Source organism: Leptosomus discolor, chromosome 1 (assembly GCF_034619465.1).
Source record: "Leptosomus discolor isolate bLepDis1 chromosome 1, bLepDis1.hap2, whole genome shotgun sequence".
In the NCBI taxonomy this organism is placed as follows: Eukaryota; Metazoa; Chordata; class Aves; order Leptosomiformes; family Leptosomidae; genus Leptosomus; species Leptosomus discolor.
Window position 1 is genome coordinate 77,147,813 of NC_141391.1, and position 22,721 is coordinate 77,170,533.

Genomic DNA, 22,721 nt, shown 5'->3' on the forward strand with positions numbered 1-22,721 from the left:
CAGTGTCCTCTTCTCCAAGCTAAAGAGACCCAGCTCCTTCAGCCTTTCATCATAAGGGAGATGTTCCACCCCCTTAATCACCTTTGTGGCTCTGCACTGGAAACAGTAGTCTCAAGGAACAAGGATATTTCAGATAAATGCTGATACTGCATATTGACAAATGTGCAAGGATACTTGGCACCGGACTACCCACTGGCATTACACCACACGTGGTGTATTTTGCTCCACTATGCAATCATTCTGTCTTGGGGACAGACGCCAACTAGGGACTTGGATGAGGCCATGAAATGCCACCTTTGCTTGGAAGAAGAGCAAGGGCTTTGCTGCCGTACAGGCAGATACAAGAGGTGTGTGGGACAGCACCGCACTCTGACAGGAGGGGCGGCTGAAGGGCACAGCACTAATTCGGCTCAGCCAAGGCGATCAATATGTGAGCAGCCCCGGCTTCGCTCGCAAAAGGCACTTCACAAAAATCTAACGCGGGGTTTTGTAAAATAAGGGCAAGACAGTTGTTGCAATAATATGACGAAATCCTGATAATTCCTTGCAGTATACTGGACAGCCAGAGTCTGCATGTGAAAGATTACCGGACTTGTTAAAAATACCAGAAGAAACTAGACACTACCTCTAAGAAGAAAGCAACAATTCCCTACATATGCATATATTTAAAGGATCCGTTTACCCATATCATTTCTTACATGGGAAAATACTACCACAAGAATAGAGAAGGACATATTTCCATTTGCCATGTATTCTCTCCCCTGCTTATCTTTCATTCCTTTTATATATTTACCTATTAAATCTTACTCTTTGGCTTTCTTCTCTTTCACTCCAGTCACACTAAAGATAGGGAAGTTATATACAGGTGTATCTTTAAATCAAGAAAAAGCATCTGGTTATCTTTTGAACAGATTTACTGATACTTACTCCCATACTCCCTCCCTCTGGGCAAATGTAACTGTGCAATACCTCCGGCAATGTCATTTTATGTAAAACTTCCCAATGCTCTTCAAGTCATGTCATCTTGTAATTATATTTTTTTCCTGTTGTGAAATAAGAGATGAAAAAGAGGAGCTCATCCCAGGAGATTTAAATCGGAGTAATGGAAATAGTTCTGCATAGTCTAGTACCTGCAGAATGAATTTTCCCATCCTGCAAAAGTTAGACATTAGAAAATATTTTTTTCATTCTGTATCAGAAACCGAAGATTGTCCAGGCTCCAAGCTTTTACAAACAGCTGACAAGTAGATTCAGCTCCATCTCAGAATGGTTTTCATCCCTCAGGCTGTAAGAAACCACTTCAAGTCCTTGCTCTCACTCATACCCCAAGCATACAAAAACCTTCCCAGTGTAACTCCCAATCTAACAGCACAAAGTTTCAATTTCACCAGAAATTTGCCATTTAAAGACACTTTTCCCTTTCACAGAAGTCCCCAATAAATGTAATACTTCTCCATATCATGCTCAGAAATCCAGTGATCAATTTGTAAGAAGCCATAAACAGAAAATAAAGCAAAATGTAAGTAACGTCAGAAAATGTCTTCTCTCGGAAAGACCACGTCCCAGCTACCTCAAAAAACGCGACAGTTATCTGCATGAAATGTGGGCACAGAATTCCTAAGGTTTTAAAATTTCGTGTCCAATTGTGAAAAAATAGAATTTAGGTTGCAATTTTGACCTAAAAACCAGGGTGATGACAGAGAGTTTGAAACGCTAAAGAAAAAAGAATCAGCAAAGAGCAATGTGTCTGTTACTTCATTAAAAACTGAGTAAACGTCACAACTGGCTGCAATGCAGAAGCCTCATTTCAGAAGACTGTAGATGCTGGGCTGGTTGTTTCACAAATAAAGAGACCTGAGGAAAAAAACCAAACCAAACCAAAACAAACAAACCAGCAGCTACTCTTGATTTAATCCTAAATAATGTACGAATCAACCCAAGCAGGCAAGCCCCCCACACCTTAAAGTTTTCACCTTGAAGGTGAAGAAAAATTCTGTCATAAACCTTCAAGTCCGGAGAATATTTACAGTACCCAAAGCTCAGAAAAGGCTGAAACTCAGATATTCACCAGCACTTTCACAGGCAGAAACGGAAGCAAAGTGTGATCTCCCTAATTATGGTCAAACTGGAAAGACTGATCTACTTGCTTATGGTCAAACTGGAAATCCAAACCAAAAGCAAAATATTGCTACCTGCCTTTTAGAATCTCACCACAGGCATTAAAAAGTCAACATACTTTGCGCTACGATCTATACTTTTCAAAGGACCAAATATTTTATTTTTAATTTTCAAGACAGTATTGACAGTATTATATTCCTAGACAGTACAGGATATTGTATCACAACTCTCAATACCATCTTTACAGCTTCTACTTTTACTGCTTGTGAATTCCAACACCTCTTATTCTGACCACATGTTATTAAAACATTGAATTAAACATTCCATCACTTCTTGCTCAGAGCGCAGATGGAGAGATACATCTGGGCAACCAATACACCGGAAAAATCAATTCTTTAAATATTACCTTACTATATTAGATTCTGGGGGGTGGCTGCATGGGGAAGTTGGCAAGATCATTAAGAGTAGTTTAAACTGCATCTCCTCTCTTCCCAGAGACAGAGAATGTAATTTCCACATCCCAATCAAGCTTAAGAGCATCCAGCTGAAGGTCACATTCAGATCTGCCTCTTCCAGCCGACAAAATGCTCTGCTGCCACTTAAACAGTTCCCTTTGCTTCCCGTGGCTTCAGCATGACAGTATTTCCATCAAACATAAATAGGTAAGCGGAAGTCACGAGTTGGTATACAGAACTTAAAAGGTAATTGAAAGTTTCTGGAGCACTTCACTTCAGAAAACTGTGCAATCACTTGTGAACTGAAGTGCTTGTTATCATATACAAAGCTCCAGTAATTAGAATCAGGAAGAGAGGTACAAGGTGATTAGAGATTATTGGGAAAAATCTAGTTAACAGGAAGCATAGCACATAAACCAATCGGTACTTAAAGCTACCCTGAGATACCTGTGATTAATTAAAATACAAAATGTTAAAAAGCACATTTCCATATTATTAAAATCTTCAGGGGCCATTACAGCATCGACATTAATGTGAGATAACCCTCAGGTGCCACTAGCTTAAGATGGAAAACAGCCTCAACATCCCTTCCTCTCCCTCTCTGCCCTACTTCCACACCCTTCAGGCCAGCCCCTGCCTAATAGATGTATTTCTTTGGCTAGCCAGGTGAAGAATCTGGACAGTGGCAAAAGCCATCTACAGATCATCACTCATATGGGCGCCCATTTGCCCCTCGGTGTATGAGCCCAAAGCAGCGGCTCCAAGGAAAGCAAGGCTCACCTTGCTTGTGTGCGACAGAAGCGTGTCGATGGGGGCAGACGCTCGTGGGGCTGTGCAGCCCCGGAGGGACATGGCCTGTGCAGGGCGATGCCCAAGCTTGATGCCCCAACTGCCCAGCGCTCTGAGTTGCTCAGCCCTCTACTGCATCATGTCACCTCACAAGGCCACCACCCAGCCTGCAGAGGCACAAATTCGTGATGGCAGAGAGCTTTGTGAGGTTTTCTCATTTAAGTTTTTTTAAAGATGGGAGTTTCACTGAGGCCCCCGAGCCTCTGGATGGAGCTGTTTTGTGTACACAAAACTGCTTAAAAATCAGTTCTAACTTGGAATGAGAAAGTACAAAGAGCATGCACGTGTTTTTTCTCCAAGACAGCTACAACATCTGTTTTCCAAAGACGGAATTTTAGTAATTTTTCTCTTCCTTGATAACGTAAACAGGTCAAGGGTTTAAAATGCAGTATAAAAGCGCTAGCACAGAAAGGTCTCGACTGTACTATACATAATTTCCTAATACTGTCACGACAGTCCTTTTCTAGGAAAAGACTGATTTCTTTTCAGATTCCTCTCTCTTAACACATGCTGAAGTGATCTCATACCCACACATCTTCTCTCAACTTTTGTCTTTCTTGTTCCTCATAAAATATGCACTAAAGTTTTCACAAGGAAGGCAGCTGCTTTGCAATAGAGACAGCCAATTGTTTTGAAAGATTTTTTGTAAAAAATTAGAAGTTTTTATTCCTCTGTGAAAAATTTATTTTGCAATGAAATTTTATAGTCCATTAATCTAATGCTGATTCAGTGGACTCAGGGAATTAGTTAACTTAAAAGAGCAGCTACTGTGCATGGTCTATAATTGCTCTTCATCAAAATTGTCTAAGATTTTTAATATGCAGAGTTACCACACAGATTAAAAGCTCTCAAAGTATGTCTCCGTGTAAGAGGCCATTATCTGCTATTAATATTTCAATTAGAGAGTATCACATGCTTCTCTGAAGAAATGCAACTGCTCACCAAACAAGTCCCGTTATTGATAATGCTCTGGGAGCACGACACAAATGTTCTATTTTTGCTCCTACAAATAGCTTTCCAAATTTTGAAGGGAAAAGCTCATTTCATACAGAAACGTGCATCTTTGTCGACCAACACCTCCCAACCATCCTGCTTCTAAGAAGGGAGGCGAAGGCTGCAGGAACCACACCGGCCCTTCTGCATGGCCAAGCTATGACCTCAATCCCCAACTATCTGATCTCACCAGCAGTCTGAATAGGCTGATGCATCACATTGCACCCTGTCAGTCCTTCTAAAGACATCAGACAGAAATACCAGCACTTTTCAGGCACCAACACTAGCACAAACAGGCTTCACGCCTGCTTTCTGGTCAACCTGATCAGAGGGTCTAGCTCAAATCACATGGCCCCGCAATAGCCCATAGCCCATTTGGTGCGACATTCTTTCAAGGCACAATTCTTTTTTTCTATGAAAAAGATACTTTGTTTATTACGACAGGTCTTATAGTCCCATTTTCATCACGCCAATCTGATAATCAACTTCCAGTGCATCCGATATACCTGGAGCCACCTCTCAAAGGACGGACCTTGCCAAGCTGATGGGCAGCAGTTACCTATCTACAGCCCTCATATTACACCTCACATTAAACTGCAAAAAGTTACACCTATGATTAATTTCTTTTAGATGCTAAAGAATTAAAATAATTTGAATGAAGCTTTTTTTTTTTTTGAGAAGCATAAAGGAATTTAGCAATTTAAACATATCAAGGGGAGGGAAAAAAAAGCTTGAGGAACAAAAGCCTTAGAGCTTGCACTGGCTTGTTCAGCAGCTCCCTGCTGTTTCCAATATTTCTGTCTCTAGGGCTTTTTCCACGAACACGCAAGGCCTGCATTCCAAACACACGCCTTATGCTACACACTGACTTCTTGGTGATTTGAAAGATGTGACCCTAAAATGCAGTTGCTATTCCAGACTCCGGCCTTACATCTCCATCAGTCCCCCATAACACGCAGTCTGAACAGCCAGCCTGCTCACACTCGGTCCTCCAGTGGGGTCTGCCGCCTGTTAGGACTTCTCTCAGAAAAAAAATTGTGGTGATAGAAGGTAAAAGGTGTGCAGCTCCTTACAGGGAGAGAAAAGCGAGCCCCTCCCGTCTGCAAGCTGTACCAGCAGCTACTACAGTCCTTATATAAGCATTTATTTTATTTAACTGCATTTGAAGCTTTGCAATTGAAAAAACAGAAAATCCAGCAGCACTGAGGGTTACAACACCTTCATTTTTGCCACAGTACCGTCTCCCTCCCAAGGCACGCTAGGACACCGGGCTAACATGTCCATGTCCTGATGCAGCCTGCTACCAGTGCTGCTGTACCAGCAAAAGCCCACACTCTGCTCCGGACACTGGCATTCCGTATTTCACCCTGGGAAACAGAAAAAATGTTGTTTTACTGAATAAGCTGTTCTTCTGCAAGTGTTGCCCCGCTAATGTATGTGGTACGTTTGTAAGGGAGTGCTCTCCCAGCACAGCAGCACACTGGGAAGGCCAGCCCTGTGCAGGTTTAGCCCGGGCAAGAGTTCAGGCAAAAAAGAGCAGTAGTTACAGTCAAACCCAAGGCAGACAGGAGCGATGTCAATACAAAGAGGGACACCCAGAAAAACTCATCAGGATCACCCAGGCTTCTGCGACAGCAATGATGTTTCTCCAGGGAGCACGAGCATTGTGCCAGCCCTGCACACACCAGGGACTGGCAGAAAGGTCTCAGAATCTCCCCCTCCAAACCACCGGCGGAGCATGCTGCAAACCCATTTTGACACGGACCCCAACGCAGAGACGCTGCTGGCAGAACAGCCACACTGGCCACACGCTGCTCACCGAGCCACCATAGGGGCTCCCACGGCTCCCAGCCTCAGTCCCCGTCACTGCAGCCCTCAGCAAAACCACGTGCCGGCTGTCAGCCAGACCACACTTGTAAAGGTGACTTTGTCCTTCACAGTAGAAGGTAGAAGCTTGCAAAAATTTGAACTAAATAAACTGGACATCACTGAATTACAATCATTTTCTGTATATGTATGTGGGTATATATATGCATTTCTTTTAAGGAAGAAAAAGAATACTTTGAAAATTGGATGAGAAGACTAGGAAAAAAATAATGGTTTTCACCTGTGCCCCTCTAGAATATTTTCTGCTGGTTTTAATGAGTAAATATTGAGAAAAAAATGTATTTTATTTAATCCCTTTAAAAATGGAGAAGGAAGAGATGAATAGAAGATACACTACACTTAATAGCAAAAATCCCAATAAAGGTTATTAAATTAGTGCATAAACAAGTAAGACCATATGCCACTGTAGAATAACCCAATGGCCATGCTCAAGCTGAAATCCAGGCTACGATGTTGCCCACCTAGTTTGTCTTTTTACACTCTCTCCCCTGTATCTTCAAATACCCCTTTCCTCCCTGCAGTGTTGGATAATTACACACACCGACTTTAAAAGATCAACCACAAAAACGAACCCATAAGAAACTACAGGAGGAATAAAGTTACATGCCCACAACCAAGGGAAAAGACTTCTGCTAGTGCTAACAGACACTACTGATGGCAGTGTCTGCAGCTCTTGAACCTTGCTTCTGACTTGGGTTAGTTGCTCTTTAAATATCTGTACCATATAATTAGGAAGTACAGCATCATCGAGAGAACATGAATTTTGCATTTCTTGACCTTTTTCTTACTAATTTTCAACAGACTATTTAATGTTAAAATCATACACTGTGTAATGCAGCGATTCCAAGCACAAGTAAGACTGGCATATAGGTGGTGGTGTTAATTAGCAAGAAAACACTCCAACAGGCAGATTAGATGATATCTGTATTCACACTGGATGGCTCTATTAATTAACAAGATGTTATTTCGGAAAAATATATCCAACAAGCCCTTGTATATCTGCTGTAAGAAGCGTTTCCTAGCACAAAAGTTTCATTTCCAGTTATCCAGGTTATATCCAATTGCCAAAAAGCCAGCACTTACTGCTCTGCAGGCATCCTGCTCACTGGGATACATTCAGTAAAAAAATTACAAGCTCATCTCTTCACTGTGTCAGTCCTGGTTTGCAGGAAGTGTAGCACCAGTAATGTTTTATTTAGAAAGTCACTTTCATTCTGTGTAATATGTAGACTTTTGCATCCTTTATAAGCCGTACCACTGAACTTTTTTTAAAGAACGAGGCCTGACGCCAACTATTTATAACTTCCTTAGCCAGGAAAAGTTGACATGTTTGTTAAGATACTGTTACACAGAACTATCTGCTTCTGTTTTAAAAACAACCTGCCTAGGGCAGAGAGCATCTTTGGGGTGGCTCTGTAAAGCATGTGGCATATGGGCCCTAATATCAGTTGTTTCGTACAAAATCGCTAACGTGGAGCATCACCTGCCTCCCGCTGCGGCACACTGCGTCCAGGCAGCCAGAGGTGGCAATCAAACCCTTGCCTGCAGCATAGCAGATTAAAATCTTAATCCCAAATTCACTGAACACTCAAAAGGCTCATTAATTTCAATCCCCGGTTTGTGCATATGAGAGACGTCGGCGTGAGATGTCAAGCCAGGAGGTGACCGAGCTTTGCTTTCATCCGATGTGACTTCATTTACTCACACTGGTGAAGTGAACGTCACAGAGGATAACTCAGCACAGAGCTTATAGGAGATGAGTACTTCCTCAGAGTTCAAGGGTGTTTGGTTGTATCACCACCATTACCAACGCATCAACAAGAAAAAAGAGAAAAAAAAAGTTTAACTGTTCCCTCAAAGTCCTCCTTCAGAAACAAGTTCAGCCCATTTTTTAGGTCCAACTTTCCTTTTTTTTTTTTTTTTCTCCAGGCCAATTTAAAATATTGAGCAATGTTAGCAATCACAGTTAGACATTCCCTCAGATGGCAAGATGTCCATGTCTCAGAAAACAACACTCTGGCAGAACACAGTCACACTACAAAAAGCAGAAGTGTATCAGAGCCAGGCTCTCTCACTCAGCCTTACACAACTCAGAGGGTGTTTTGTGTAGGATGGGGGATGCCGTTTTCTTGCCCAATGAATTTTCTGTGAAGCACCAAACCTCTCCTAGTAGAGCACAAATACGATGAAAGAAAAGCAAACATCAGAATTTCATCAATAAACACTGGCACTTTCTTTTTTCTTAAAAGCAATCCTGCCATGAAGCAAAATATCACTGCTTTTTTGGTTATTTGCTTTAGAGATAGTAGCTGTCAAATATTTTCTTTCCTTGCTGGCAATATCCCCATTTAAACCTTGCTATATGCCACCACATCTGCAGCTTTAATGTAGTAATTCATACACTATGATAAAGTCACGAACCCAAAATCACTGTGTCTGTAATGACATCTGTAATTTAGAAACTGCCAGGACAGGAAGCTTGAAACTGGCAGGCGACAGTTTCTGAAAACACCAAGAGGAGGCTGCATGTGTGTATATCTAATTATGACATTTCTACTCCATAACTGCCTAAATCTTGAATCTTGCCCTGTCTGCAAGACAAGACACATAATCTTAGTGACACTGATATCAAAGTACTTTGTAAGACTCTATTTGTTCAATGTACTAAAAGCTTTACCACAACTGAGTTGAATCAAGACTTGCATGTCAGCGCCCATGTGAATTCAACACTACTCCAGCACTGAGCGAGGGAGCTTCAGATGAAGCATTTGTGGTGGGACACTATCTGGATGGTCTAAGCAAACTGACATATTACAACTCTACCACAAAAATATCTCTAAAAATAACATCACGGGGTCCATGGCTACTTCCTCCTGCCTTCCGGCCTTGCAAAACTTTACGAGGCTGCTTCAGCGCTTGCATCTAAGCCAAATAAGATTTCTAGTTGTGCAACTTGTCCCATGCAGGCAGCCTCATGGTGGAGTCCACACAGGGCCCTGTGTGACTAAAGACCTCCACCCACCCAACTGCCCTGGCTGTAAAACTTTATGTTCCTCAGCTGCATTTTGACAGCCTCCAGTGCCTTCAACTGAAGCGTGACTGAGTGCAATTTGGTTAAACAACTCTTTTTACGATGTAAAAGAACAATTACATTTTATAGCTTATTTTCTCAAGTTGCAGCATCTCCAACGCTAACAGAGTTTGCTCTATCACCTAAACGAGCAGATCCTACTCCAAACAGTCCAAAAAAAAAGCAGACAGTGAGTGACTGCAGAAGTTCCTAACTGCACAACCAGCGAATGCTTAGAGTGAAGTATCATGTTTATTGACATAGGGCTGACCAGAAAGCAAAGGCCACGTATCCTTTGCAAGGTACCATCTGCCCATTTTCAGACCCAAATGTCCTACTGGCACAAAATACAATCCATCGCCTGTCTCTGAAATCCAGCAGTGCTTCAGCTGCAGGAGCACGGAGCAAACACCCAACCTTCCACCTATAACATTGGACCCCCATTTGCCCTCTTTCTTTAGCTTTATGTTAACAAGGAGCAAAATTTCCTGTTTATTAAGGAAGGAAAGACCAAGCAACAGAAATGCTCATTCACATCTGCCGAAACTGTTGATATCACGCTTCTTAAGACTAAATCATCTAAACTGAAATACCCTTGCAAGCAGAATAATGACTAAACAATAGAAGGTTTTTCTTTCGCTTGTACGCTCGCTGAAATACCACGGGTCCAGTCCCATATTGCTACAATGCAGATAACAGGGCAGAAAATGGGCTGCCTTTTACTCTCAGAATTTTACCTAAAAAAAATGCAACTATTTGCATTTCATGTTCTCCTATATTTTGGTAAAACACAGCTCCAAATGCCTCCCTCAACAACAGAATAATTAAGACGTCCAGCTTATGAGTTGTGGGGGAAAATATTGCTCTTACTTCTGAAGCCCACCTACATTTGTGACCTGAAGTTTTTGAATAGCTCACTTTAGACAGAACGATCCTATAGATACTAAGGGATGACAAAATGGATACATGGAAAATGAAAACTTTTTTTGTATTTATAAAAGCATCGCATACTCAGCCCACCTCAAAATACCATTATGTAAAACATATTTAAAGAGCTACACTTGTGATGCTGGCATTTCTAGTGGTTCTGAAGGCAGAGCATGCAAAATGGATCACTTCCAGAGATTAAATCCCTAAATCTCTATTTGGACAACTCAAGTAGTTAGTGCTGAGGGTCTGAAGGCTCCTTTTTAGGCCACATTTTGTATCGTTTTAATCTTGGCCTAAAAATAAAACTAACGAATTGTTTCATAGTCTTGGTGTTTGCAAACTTATCACCCATCAGTGTTACCTTCTGCACGATCCTCTTCTCAGGGTGGTCCACCAGCTCAGGGAAGGAGCAGGACCAAGGGAAAAGCCCTGGCCTATCCCCTTCCTTCAGGCACGTGCAGACCAGAAAGCAGCCCCAGCAACACAAAAAACACAGGGAAAACACTCCAGAGGAATCTGTTTTCTCCCTGCAGAGCACAGCAACCTTCCTAAACAGCCTACAGACAGGGCAGAAGTGCAGCCAACAGACTAGCGTTGCAGGCAGAGCTGAACCCCTCACTGCAGGAAGAGTTTACCAATCTCTCCATATGACAGCCTAGTTTAGACGTGCGTGGATCCCGTCTCTGGGTAAAAAGAAAAAGAATTTTATCTTCCATCAGCTCTAACGCGCATTGCCAAAAAAGGCACAAAAAGCATATGCAATGTTCTTAACTGACAAATAGTTTCTTATATTATCTGTGAATTTATCTCTCCAAAAAAAAAAAAAATCTTTGCGAACATCAGCCAAAGTAATGAAGGGGGGGGGGGCGTGCAGTGGGCAGGGCACGAACAAGGTGGTTAGTCTGTTCGCAAGGCTACAAAAGAACTAGTTCATGTGAGCACTTTAAGTTCACCTGGGGATTGCATCATACCTTCAGATACAGCATGCACAAGGCTGTTCTTCTCTCACCTCATTTCTCTGGCCAGGCATGCAGAAATCTCCCAGCAGCAATGCCAGTCTCGCATTCGCAACACTATGGGGTAAACTAAGTATCATCCTCAACCTACTGCTCATGCAAACCAGTCGGCAAACCACATACAGCACAGCTGAACTTCTGCCTACTTTCACCACATCTTGAAAGCACTTACACTTTGAATATAAGAGCCCCACAGCAAATAACACAGCAAAGACCAGCGCTAACGTACATAATACCTGCACAGGAAAACAGGGCTTAAAATCAGGGACAAGAAAAGATAGATACCACACAGAGAAGGCTCCACTCATCCACAAGACTGGCTCTTTCTCTCCACAGCACTCGCTCCCTTGGGACCTGCCAGATTTATGATCAGTGGCAAGTTCCTGGATTGCATGTGAATGTGTATCTGTGGTAGATCAGAGAGGCTGTGTCAAAATATCATTCAGAAACGGCCGTTTCAGCCCAGGCTCCCACATGCTAGCAGACAGGTTACAAAAAGACCTTGTTCTTCCCTTCTCCACTATCTTATTACCGAAAACTCCTCCCCGGCCATCTGGGAGCGCAGGGTTTTGAAGCTCACCCCCGGCAGCACAGAAACGCCAAGAAGTGTGTAAAACACTCGTTTCACACAATTATGAAATATCAGATTACGGGAAGGTTAGTCATTTAGTATTTTTAAATGCTGTCAGGATTTCAGGCAGGAATTGCAGACCCCTGATACAATTTCAGTATTTTTCCTAGATGGACCCACTTCCTATTTTACTCATCAATGAAGCAATTAAGTTTTGCAGATTTAATTGTTACTAAATTCCTGCTGTTCATGTAAGTTCTGCTGTGTGCTCGAGAAACTTAAATTTGGTGCCAAACCCCTGAGCGCATCCCAGAGCACAAACTCACAGCAAACTGGACTACCACCCATAAAACAGAACTGTGCGCTGTTTGCAAAAGCACTTTATTTTTCTCACACACACATCAGAAAACCACATTTGAGAAGATGAAGGTTTCCCTTGGAGCACGGCGTTCATGACATGGGGCGGGATGTTTCTGGTATCAGCTTTCCTGATGCTGACTTGACACCTTCCTTGTTACAACTCTAAATTCCTATCTCTGTAAACCTCACTGATGACTGAAAGCACATGAAAGAAAAAAAAAAGAGAGAATGAAACCCTTTCAATTGTGGTGTCTATAAAGACGGAGTGATACACAGAGACATAAAATGTCTCAAATTTAAAAGCAAAGCAGCATCCACTGGAGAAATAAAAGATTAATTCTCATTCCTGGTTGCAAGTATTTGGGGACAATGACATATTCATAAAATAGTATCTAATCAAAGAAACTGCCTTTTTAAAATCACCTTATCCTGCATTGTGTGGGGAATCACTGTTGAACATGACATCATGTGCATGCAGCTATGGACAAATACAGTCACACTTTCAGTGTACTAAATAAACCAAAGGGATTAATTCTCTACGGATATAGCTACCTAAATTATTATACTACCACAAACATTCACGGATGCATTTTTATTAGTCTCCTACCTAAAAGTGTTAAAATAAAGACAACATTTCTTACCTATTTCAAATGAAAGTATCCACCCCTCTCTCTGCTAGAGTTTAAAACCAGGACTACCCTACCATGCCTAACAGCTGAATGAATGTGTGTGTACCTCTGGCCAGAGTATTTATACCAGTAAAAGAACTATAAATGTTACCCCAAAAATATCTATCAAATAGGAACTGTTGCTTTACCCTCAATATAAAAATCTTTATTTGAATGGCACAGAACACTCTTTTCTATGTCAGCATTAAACACCTAACTATTTGAATAATCACAACATTTCCCAGGCACAGCTTCAGCCTAGAGTGCAAACTAGTATCACGTTAAGATATTTACCTTAAAACCAACCCACCAGAGCAGCACAGATCCTACTTCTACCCCGCAGACAGTAAGGACTCCTACTGTTTATTACGCTTTTGACTCCAAGCGTATTTTCCGAGCTGTGCCGAGCCTGATCCCCCAGCATCAGCCCCCTTATGTAGGCAATTTAGGTCGAGCTGAGCAACGTGTTCACGTTGTACATTGCTCTGGGGGAAGGAATCCCTGGCTCTGCCTTTCTTCAGCACGGCACAGGTGCTGTAGCCCCAATGGGCTTGAATAAGGACCTAGTTTAAACTCATTTTAAACTGAGTTGACTGGCTCTTGAAGGACAGTCTCTCTGTAAGAGAAGAAAAACACACCAGTGAGCAGGGCTTCCCCTCCCTGCTGCTCCCCCCCCCGACCCCCAGCGCTCTGCCCAGGCAGGGCCAGGGCAAAGAGACAGGACACAGGGGTAGGATTTTGCAAATTGCAGTCATGGAAAATAAGCACTAACTGCAATGCACGGAACCCGGCACACGTGCGCAGCAGGTAATAAGTCTTTTCAACACCTCTGAAAAAAAAGATACATCTGATCACCACTTCAACGCATTGCAGATGGCAGCGTCACTTTTGTGAACACTAACCTTTTCTTCTGGCAGCAAGGGAAATCAATACACCCTCCACGCAAATGTCAACATAAATGCTCAAAAATCATAGTATTAATGTTTCAGAGTCTGAGGGGCTCTCATTTGAAAACAGTTTCATCAACAGCCTTTGCCTTTTTAAAAAGATATAAATCAAATTTTATCACTAAAAAACGTTTTAAAACACAAGGTAGTCTGAAAGATAGTGGTTTGGGGTTTTTTAACAGTAAACTCAATTCCGTTGTGGCATTCTAACCCAACTGCAGGGGCACTGAAAATGATTGCAGAAGAAAATAGAAAAATAGAAAAATTCTATTTACTTGATTTTTATTGCTCATCCTAAAGGAAACACTTTTGTATGTAAAAATGACAGCATTATACAGCAACTGCAGGGATGTTTTGAAATTCCACTTTAAATAATATCAAGTTATTAGACATGCTTTACTGATGTGCTTTTAAGGCAGACATAAAATTACACTGTATCCTTAAGTTCTCTCTACAGCACCAAATTACGTTATTAAAAAGGCAAAATCAATTTCTGTAATTTCCATATATGTCCTAAAAATAAAGCACATCTTGAATTTATCAGAAGCCTAGTAATTTGGAGGAAATATGGTGAGATGGACCATAGTCTTGGCCTGAAAAAAAAAAAAAAAAAAAAAAAAAAAGGAACAAAAAAAAGCCACAAAATTTATCAGACCAGGAGCCAAAGCAAGAAAGTTTTCTCAGCATAGCCAAAAAGACAGCTCTCAGACTAGAGAGCACTGCGTCTTCAAAGCTGCATCACCAGACCTTCAAAGTCATCATCCCCTGAAAAGGACACTCAGAAATGGAGACCACCAAAAGGAGTACAGTGTGCAGAGACTAAAACACCATTTTTCCAGCATAAAGTGTCCTTTACCCAGCTGTCACAAAATACGTAAAATACACTACTTCTGTGTTCAAATCCATATGATTCCCCTCCTTCAGAAAAAATGTCCTCAGGCAGCTCCTTCTTTTTAAGCTGTCACACGAAAAGGACAAAATCATGAACTACATGCCACTTACAAGTTTTCAGAAGTCCTAAAAAATATTCCAAATAACCAGTTAGTATTTCTTTTGCTTTTAATATTCCCACCAGCATACAAATGCTCCTGTAAAGCTAATTGGACCACCATGACATCAATTAAAGAAAACCCTCCAGATTAATCTAATACACTGGTATGACAGAAACTTAAAATAATATGCCCTTTCCACAAGTAATCCAGAACTTTATTCCCTTCATTTAAACCAAGGCATCTCAGACATGGTTTGCTTGAAAAATTCGCCTTTTCAGCTTCACTTTGGTTCAGGGTTTTACCTTTCGTCTTCACAGTAATCCCTGATGGCACAGAGAGGCGAAATGCATGCAAAGGCTGGTCAATCACACAAAACCCCCTTTAGTTACGTTGTTAACCCTAAGAAACCTTTGCCTTGCCCACTGGATTTTAATCCTGAATTGGAAATGCTTAGCTGGTGGCAAAAGGCAATTCTTCTTCTTTCAACAGAAAGCATGCACTTTGAGAGCCTGTTTACAAATTCACTTTTCCAGCATGAAAGCACTCAAAAGCTGAAGTTCCTCTATTGCTCCTCCAAAAAGATGTCTCAGCTGTACCAAAGAGAAAAGGAAACATTAGGCTGTGGATTCAAATTAGCTGTCAAGAAACACAAACATAAATCTGAATTAATAGCGTAATTTGGAAATGTGTTCTGGGCCCACCCTTGGCAGTAACACCAGGGTTTAACTCACGTTGTGGCAATATTTAAAACAGCTCTGCAACTTTGGTTCTCCACCCAACTAAACAACAGAAAATTATGTCGTTAAATGAAAAACACCACACGTATTTAAGTGAGAGAAACCATCTAAACTTCTGATATTTTTCATCTTCATATTTTTTTTTAATCCAAAAGATTTGTACAGCATTTTTTTTTAATAACTTACAGGATCAAAAGGAAAATAAATGCATAGTTTCAAAACCTTAGAATATAACCTCCCCTTGTTGCGAAGAGTTCCAAGTCATAAAGTGCTGCAGATATGAACACACATCAGACAAATAATCTAGTAACTAACTTATTTTTCTGGTTTATTTAACAATATTCCAGGCTTAGAACATTAAATAAAAATCTCACAGACAATGGGTAGGACTAACAATGGCTTTGTAGTTTTTTTTTCCTTCTCCTTTTTTTAAAAGAATGCTGAGACACATCAATTGAAACGACTACAGTTTTATTTTGGATACCAAAAAAATAAAAAGAAGCTGGAAGGAAGAGAGTAGTGCATTGCACCCATCTCAGTAAAACTGCTTGTAAGCGTCACTGCGTACGTTTAGCCCCAGAAGGACGAAGATGGAAAGAGGAGACCGAGGCTGCCAAGGGGGTTAGGCTGAACGCAGACCAGGGGAGCGGTGCTCTGGGCTCTGCCTCGCTGGCGAGGGCATGGCTTTGAACTACGCTCGTGTAAGAGAGGATCCGCACGCCTCACACTAGCATTGGCGCAGCTCCTCGAGGGCTATCGGTGGTGGCAGCAGGTGGAGGTGGTGCAAGCGGACGCAACCGACACCAGCGGGTACTCAATGGGCGTGAAAACCAAGAGGTCTTCTGGCAGACTGCAGGGGTGTCACAGGAGCTCAGGGAACATCAAAATAGGACCTGCTGTATCTTGCTCCCTTCCGTAATTTGATTTTGCTGCCCTCACAGATAGCCTACATACCCGCGGGAGTTTAGGCCAAGCCTCTGTTTTGCACCTTGGGCAATCACATACACCTCTTCGGTGGACATGGAGAGAAGCAACGTTCAACGGGAGGCACCGTGCATGTCCTTGGTACAAGTGCCAATTAACTTTCAGGGGGCTGGAGAGTGAAAACCCAGGCTTACTGACAGCCAAACACAGGCCACACCACCCAGTAAATGCATTCTTCCTGGGCTTAAACATGCCGGGTAGTTCGCCGCTGTTTACTTCACTGCTCCTTTGCTCTAACCTCTGCCCTTCCTCCCCACCCACCTGCCCCTTCCCGGCGCCTACAAAGAACACAGAGGCCTCAAACTTCCAAAAAGTATTAAACCAAAACATAAACAAGCCATTTGGCACTAGATTCAATTCTCATTTTCATATGTTCCTCCTGACTGGGCCCTTCCTACAACCCAATGTCCACAGGTACTACAATGATGAGAAAACCCTTTATTCTTTAAATAAATAAAAAACTTTACTCTGCCAGAACAGTAATGGCCAGTCTTCAAGAGACCTCATCTTCAACAGACCTCTCTCCAGAAAAGATTGTGCTCAACATAGTCATAGACTAAAGCCAAGGTGCGGGACAAGACACCAGTAACAAAAATAAAACCCCAAGCAAACCTTGACCATAACCGGACAATGCCAAGAGTCCTTCTCTGCACCTCAGGGAAAAACGCTGGCTGCCACCCCGCTCTGTGCCAAGCATGAACTCTAATCTTGTTTCTGACCTGCAGTATTTCATAAGAGATAGGGGGGTTGGGGTTGGGTTTCTTTCTTTTTTCTTGTTTGCCAAGTTCTCAAAGGGGCTTAAAACACTTAGGTGTAGAGGCGCAAAGGGAGCAATTACAATACACAACAACTAATCGGAAACAGTACTTAAACATTAGGCTGGACAGGACTAAAGTCCACTCTACAAACTGAATCAAAGAGAGACACGAGGAAAAAAAAAAAGTTTTTAAGTGCTAATGTAATAAGAAACAACTTTAAAGACTCACTAAATACATGTGGGGAAACAGAGGGGTCCCCTTCTTTTAAATATATTTACATAATATTAAAGCTTTTTATTTTGCTTTTCTTGCCCACAAAATTTTCCAGCCACCCTGGGCAAAGTCCCCATTTAAATTAAGAGGTTAAGGATTTTATAACATAGACTGAGCGCTAGATCCGTGGCCCGTACAAGTCTCCCCACCCTCTCCCTCCTTCTTTCCCTCCCTCCCTCCCTCCCGCCGCCAAGGGGCCCGATGCCTTGCCTGCTTCACACCGCGTGGCATCAAGCCGTCACATCGGCACAAAGCGAAGGTAACGCAGCGTCGCCTCGACCCCGCGCACTTCGCTACCACTTTGTGAAAGCACAAGAGACTACAATCAGGGCTTGCCTAGGCACACACACGCACACACACACAAAAAAAAAAAAAAAAAAAAAAAGGTTTTGCCATTTAGCTGCTGCAGTTAAATGGCAAAACCAGACTAATGTGGACACAGCAATACCAGTTTAGAAGTGTTTATACCATTTACACCGCACTGGAAAGGAAAATAACTTATCCCAGTATAAGTGCATCCACACTACAGCCTATGCCAGCACAGTATCAGTTAAAATAACAATACATCAGTCCCCTAATTGACAGAATTACACCAGCTGAACTTTTCTAGCATAGACCAGGCCTAAGACATGAGGTAGTGAAAAAGAAAATCAGGCTCAAGATCTTTTTTTTCATTCCATAGCATCGATACACTCTAAAAATATTCACTGCTCAGATTTATGGATTTTAAAAATGTTTTAAAATCCAAAATTTAAAGCTAACATCCTGAGTCACACAGGATTTACAAACAGAGGCATAAATCCTTTGCTCAGGGTCCTAATTCAGGGACATAGTTTTATGATAGAAAGCACATAAGCATGTGTTTGTCTCCCACTTAAGCAAGTGGAAAGGAAGCACATGGATAAGCGCTTTCTGAAATCTGGGCCACAGTCAGAAATCACGGTCTTTGTAGAATTTATTTCCTCATTCATTTCAGTGCTGTTTAATCACAAGTCATTCATCTTTTAAGACAGTGGGAAAAACATAAGACAATGGAAGCTAAATCAAGTTTGTTACAACTGTTCAATATTTACAGCATTCATAGCATAAAACAGAAGTATTTTTGGTAACTTAAGACAAATACCTTTTTTCTTTGCTACTAAATGTACCGCAGCAGTCCTGTTAAACAAACCCACTGTCTCGGATATTAAAGAAATTGTTGTTTACATTTACTGAGTCATTTAAATTAAAAACCTGTTCCTGTTCCAAACCCCACTCTCCTTCGTCTTCGTCCTCCGGTTCTGCTTCGGACCCATTCCGACTGTTTTCATACAAAAAGATCTGCTCATCCACGTGAGCCGGGGCTAACCGGTTTCTCTTTGCACTTACAACATTAGCAGAAGAACCAAAAAGGCGTTCAGGGAAGACCCTTGTGGCCAGAATACACCAGTATTTTTGAAGAACCTTTGGTAAAACTGGAAACAGCGCTAGTCTGTCAGACCACCACTTCAGCGGGTCTTCGTTCAAACCGAGGACCTTTTGTGACTTGAAGTTGCTCAACTCCTCAACGATCTGAGCGTGCCACTCCTCCTGGTCTTCCACGCCTCCTGTCTGGCAAAAGATCTCTGCGAGCATGTTGTTGATGACACTGGTAGGAGGAGGAGTGGAAGAGATGATGATTTTTTTCACAGGGGGCTCTTCTGAAACAGTGAAGAATTTCTCTTCAGTCCTAAAGGTATTTTCTTTTACTTTCTCCAGCAGGCTTTTTGCTTCTTCTACCACTCTGTTTTCAACCTGCTGCCGCTCAAAGGCTGAAAGAAAAGGCAGTTTTTTGTAGCGGGGATCCAAGAAGGTTGCAACATTGAGAAACATGTCTATCTCAGGCGTGTGCTGGTAGGTGGTTGACAGTTCTTTAGCAATCACTTCCTTTGCCATGCTGATTTCTTTCAAATCATTCTCTTTGATGTTCAGGGTGGTATTCAGAAGCATGTGGAGAAGTGGCTTCACCATACTTATTGTCGGGTACTTTGAAGCAGACATCATCTCCGCAACCTGCTTGAAAGGCTGCAGCAGCTCCACCAGCCCCTCGATTGTATTCCACTCGCTGGCTTCCAGCATGAGGTGGTGGTTGTTGCTGTCCTCCACGAGGACAGCCGCAATGACAAACTGCTGCTCCTTGAGGCGCTGCAGCATAGCGAGCGTGCTTCCCCACCAGGAAACACGGTCGCTGACCAGCATGCAGTGGAGAATGTTCTGCTGCTTCTGCTTCTCGCTCAGCATGTACATCGCGACCGTAGACTGCTGAAAATACTCCACCAGTTTTCGGCACCTGGCAAGAAGGCTGCAGAGTTTGGGGAGCTGAAAAGCTTGTTGTATTCCTGCGTTAAAAGTGTGCCCCAAACAAGGCATCTGTACGGGAATATCTAGGAGAGAGCAAGCTTTCACAATGTCTTTACTGTAATCTGTTGTAGCACCAAAGACTTTTGTATTGATCCCCCACTCAATGAATGTTTCATAAAGGACTCGCGTAATAGTCTCTGCAGTATTATCCTCTGGTACTTCGAACGTTTTCAAACACCGCGAGTTCACAGCCAGGCAGTTGGCAGGACTGCTGCTGAGAAAGTGAACTGCCACCGTTACGTACGACCTGTTCTGGTTTTCGCTCCTCCACATGTCCGTGGATATGCCACACCACAGAACCTCGGTGAGCTCTTTCAGCACGATTTCTCTAATGGCGTTGTACTTTTCGGGAATAGCTTTTGTACAGAAGTACTTCCGGCTCGGAAGTTCATACCTGGGGTCCGCTGTTCTCAAGAGAGCCTTGAAGGTGGGTTCATCAACGATAGAGGCCGGATACATGCCCTCGCAAATTAAGCTGATGACTGCCGATGTCAGCTCCTGATGTTTTTTGTTTTCGTAGTTCTGGTAGGTCTTCATGATGAGGCTATCTTGAACAACCTGCTGCGACGACTCCGGCTTGATTTTGGAAAACGCGGTGGCAAAGGCTTCCCTCATCTGCTCGGTATTACTTTTCACAAATTCGCAGAATTCGTCAGGGTGATTTTTCTCAAGGTGGTAGGAAAGGTTGGACGTGTTTCCTGAATAGGCGATCTGTGCCATGCAAATACGGCAGTAGATCTTCTTCCACTGTAATATGCATCCTTCTGCATTGGTATCAAACCCAAAGTACTTCCACACTTTACTCTTTGCTCTCGGGTGAGCCACTAACTTTAGGTCTGATGGGGAACCTTCTAAACTTTTATTCTCCATTGCTTCTTGGCCACCGTCCCACCTTTTGATCCTTCACTCATTAATGAGTACCTGATAAAGGCAGTAAGATAAAAATACAATGAGAAAGCACAAGTTTGACCACACTTAATGTGAAATCAGCATTTCTGCGAATGTATCAAGAAACCTACCTTACTAATTACATTTGCAAATTTAAAGATGAGATTTGCAGGAAGTGTGACCTACAAGAAGCCCATCAGAACGTTAAAAATTAAAAAGGGTTTTTACATATCACATTCTGCTGTGAAACTGAGCTAGAAGACCTGAGTAAATCTTGTTTCTGGAATTACACAATCCTGGGTAGAGAACCCGTAACCACTACCACAGAGCTGATCCATTACTGTCACAGAAATTGGTCATCTGCTATAGCATTTTCCTGCCTCTTAAGTTATAGTTACGGCTCGACCAACATCCTCTTGCCTAAGAGTTACTGAATTTCACTGCTAACTTTTATTTCAACTGAAACCTGACACTGAAGGAGCAAAGGTTTTATTGTTTGTTTATTTTGAAAGTTTTGTTAGCTCCACCTAACTGTTCCAACATTTGCTTTCAAAAAAAAAAGAAAAAAAAAGGCAAAACCTAGTAAAAAAATCTGATGCAAATGATGGCATTAATCTGCTCCTCTGAAATGTAAAGATGTTTCCTGACTGCATTAAAAGTAAAAGGAGTTTGAACCTACATGCAGATCAATAATATGTGTCTGACACCTTTCCTGTCCTTCTCTTTCTGAAATCAAAGCCATCTCCTGAACTACTAGTTCACAGTCGTGGTTCCTGGAATAACAGTGCATTATAATCACAGGAAAAGCAGACAGGGAAGCACTAATAAATGTTATTATCCACATCAGCTGGAAAACAATTTTGCTGTAGTTTCTTCAAAAGGCTACAGAAGTCAGGACGGGGTGACACTCTAGAGAGGAGTGTGGCGATAAGGCAAGACTTGGCAATCTGCACCTCAGTATCTGCAGAGGAAAATGCTTCTTGTGCAAACAGTCACATGCAAGCGCGACTTGAGGCCCACAGCATCTCTGTGCACAGTGCTGGCAGCCGGCACCCGCCAGCGCTACACCAAAAAGCCAAGCCACAGCACAGCATGACTGCATGCTGACACTTCTCCATTTCTTCCAGGCCACCAGCTGAGCCGCCGTCACAGCAACAAACCCTTTGGCAGGGGCCTGGCCAGGACTGGGAAGGAGAAGGAAGCCAGCAGTTAAACACGGATGCAACCTCCTCCACAAAAATCCAGGGGAAGACAGCAGGAGAGAAACACCAGGAGCATCCCTGCAGTCAGCCTGAAAGCAATGGCATTGCTCCTTCCCTGCTTGTCAGAGAGCTGCACCTGCGCCCAAGCCCAGAAATCCCCAGGTGGTAAGACCGGCTGGTTGGGGGAGGAAGAAACAATCTGACTTTTTCATATTGCTGCAAGGGAATATATCTCCAAAAACGTTTGCGTGCAAGCTTCTCCAGTGTGCTTTCTGCTGTTGATGAACGCTCCCAAGAAAAGACGTTTTCTCTCTGAACTATAGTTGGTACTTTGCAGCACTTCCCGAATGTCTTGAATGAAAAACCAAAGACAGTTTTACCAAAACTAAACATATTTATTTAAACACAGCTGTTGGTTTAGAAGCAGAATGAGAGATGCAGGGCAAGCATTTTATTTGGATTTGTTCCAAAGATTCACTTCTGAGTATAGACCTTTTTTTTTTTCTTTTTCCTGAGAGGGGCAATGTTCTGACTACTAGCATGGACTCCACTGTGATTTGTTCAGTGCCTTTTAAGTTGCCAGGATAAACTATTGATTCAACACGGTAATGCTCCCTAATTCCAAAGATGTGCATGCCAACAGC

General features: G+C 42.4%; 2 protein-coding genes across 2 annotated transcripts in view; both read right to left on the reverse strand.

The window, feature by feature from the left end:
* Window positions 1-22,721, reverse strand: part of DHRSX (dehydrogenase/reductase X-linked) — a 175,913-nt gene that overhangs the window by 147,488 nt on the left and 5,704 nt on the right. The gene's annotated exons all lie outside the window — the stretch shown is intronic.
* On the reverse strand, window positions 18,770-20,857 carry ZBED1 (zinc finger BED-type containing 1). The gene has a single exon (XM_009960395.2). The coding sequence runs from the start codon at window positions 20,855-20,857 to the stop codon at window positions 18,770-18,772; it is 2,088 nt and encodes a 695-aa protein (XP_009958697.1).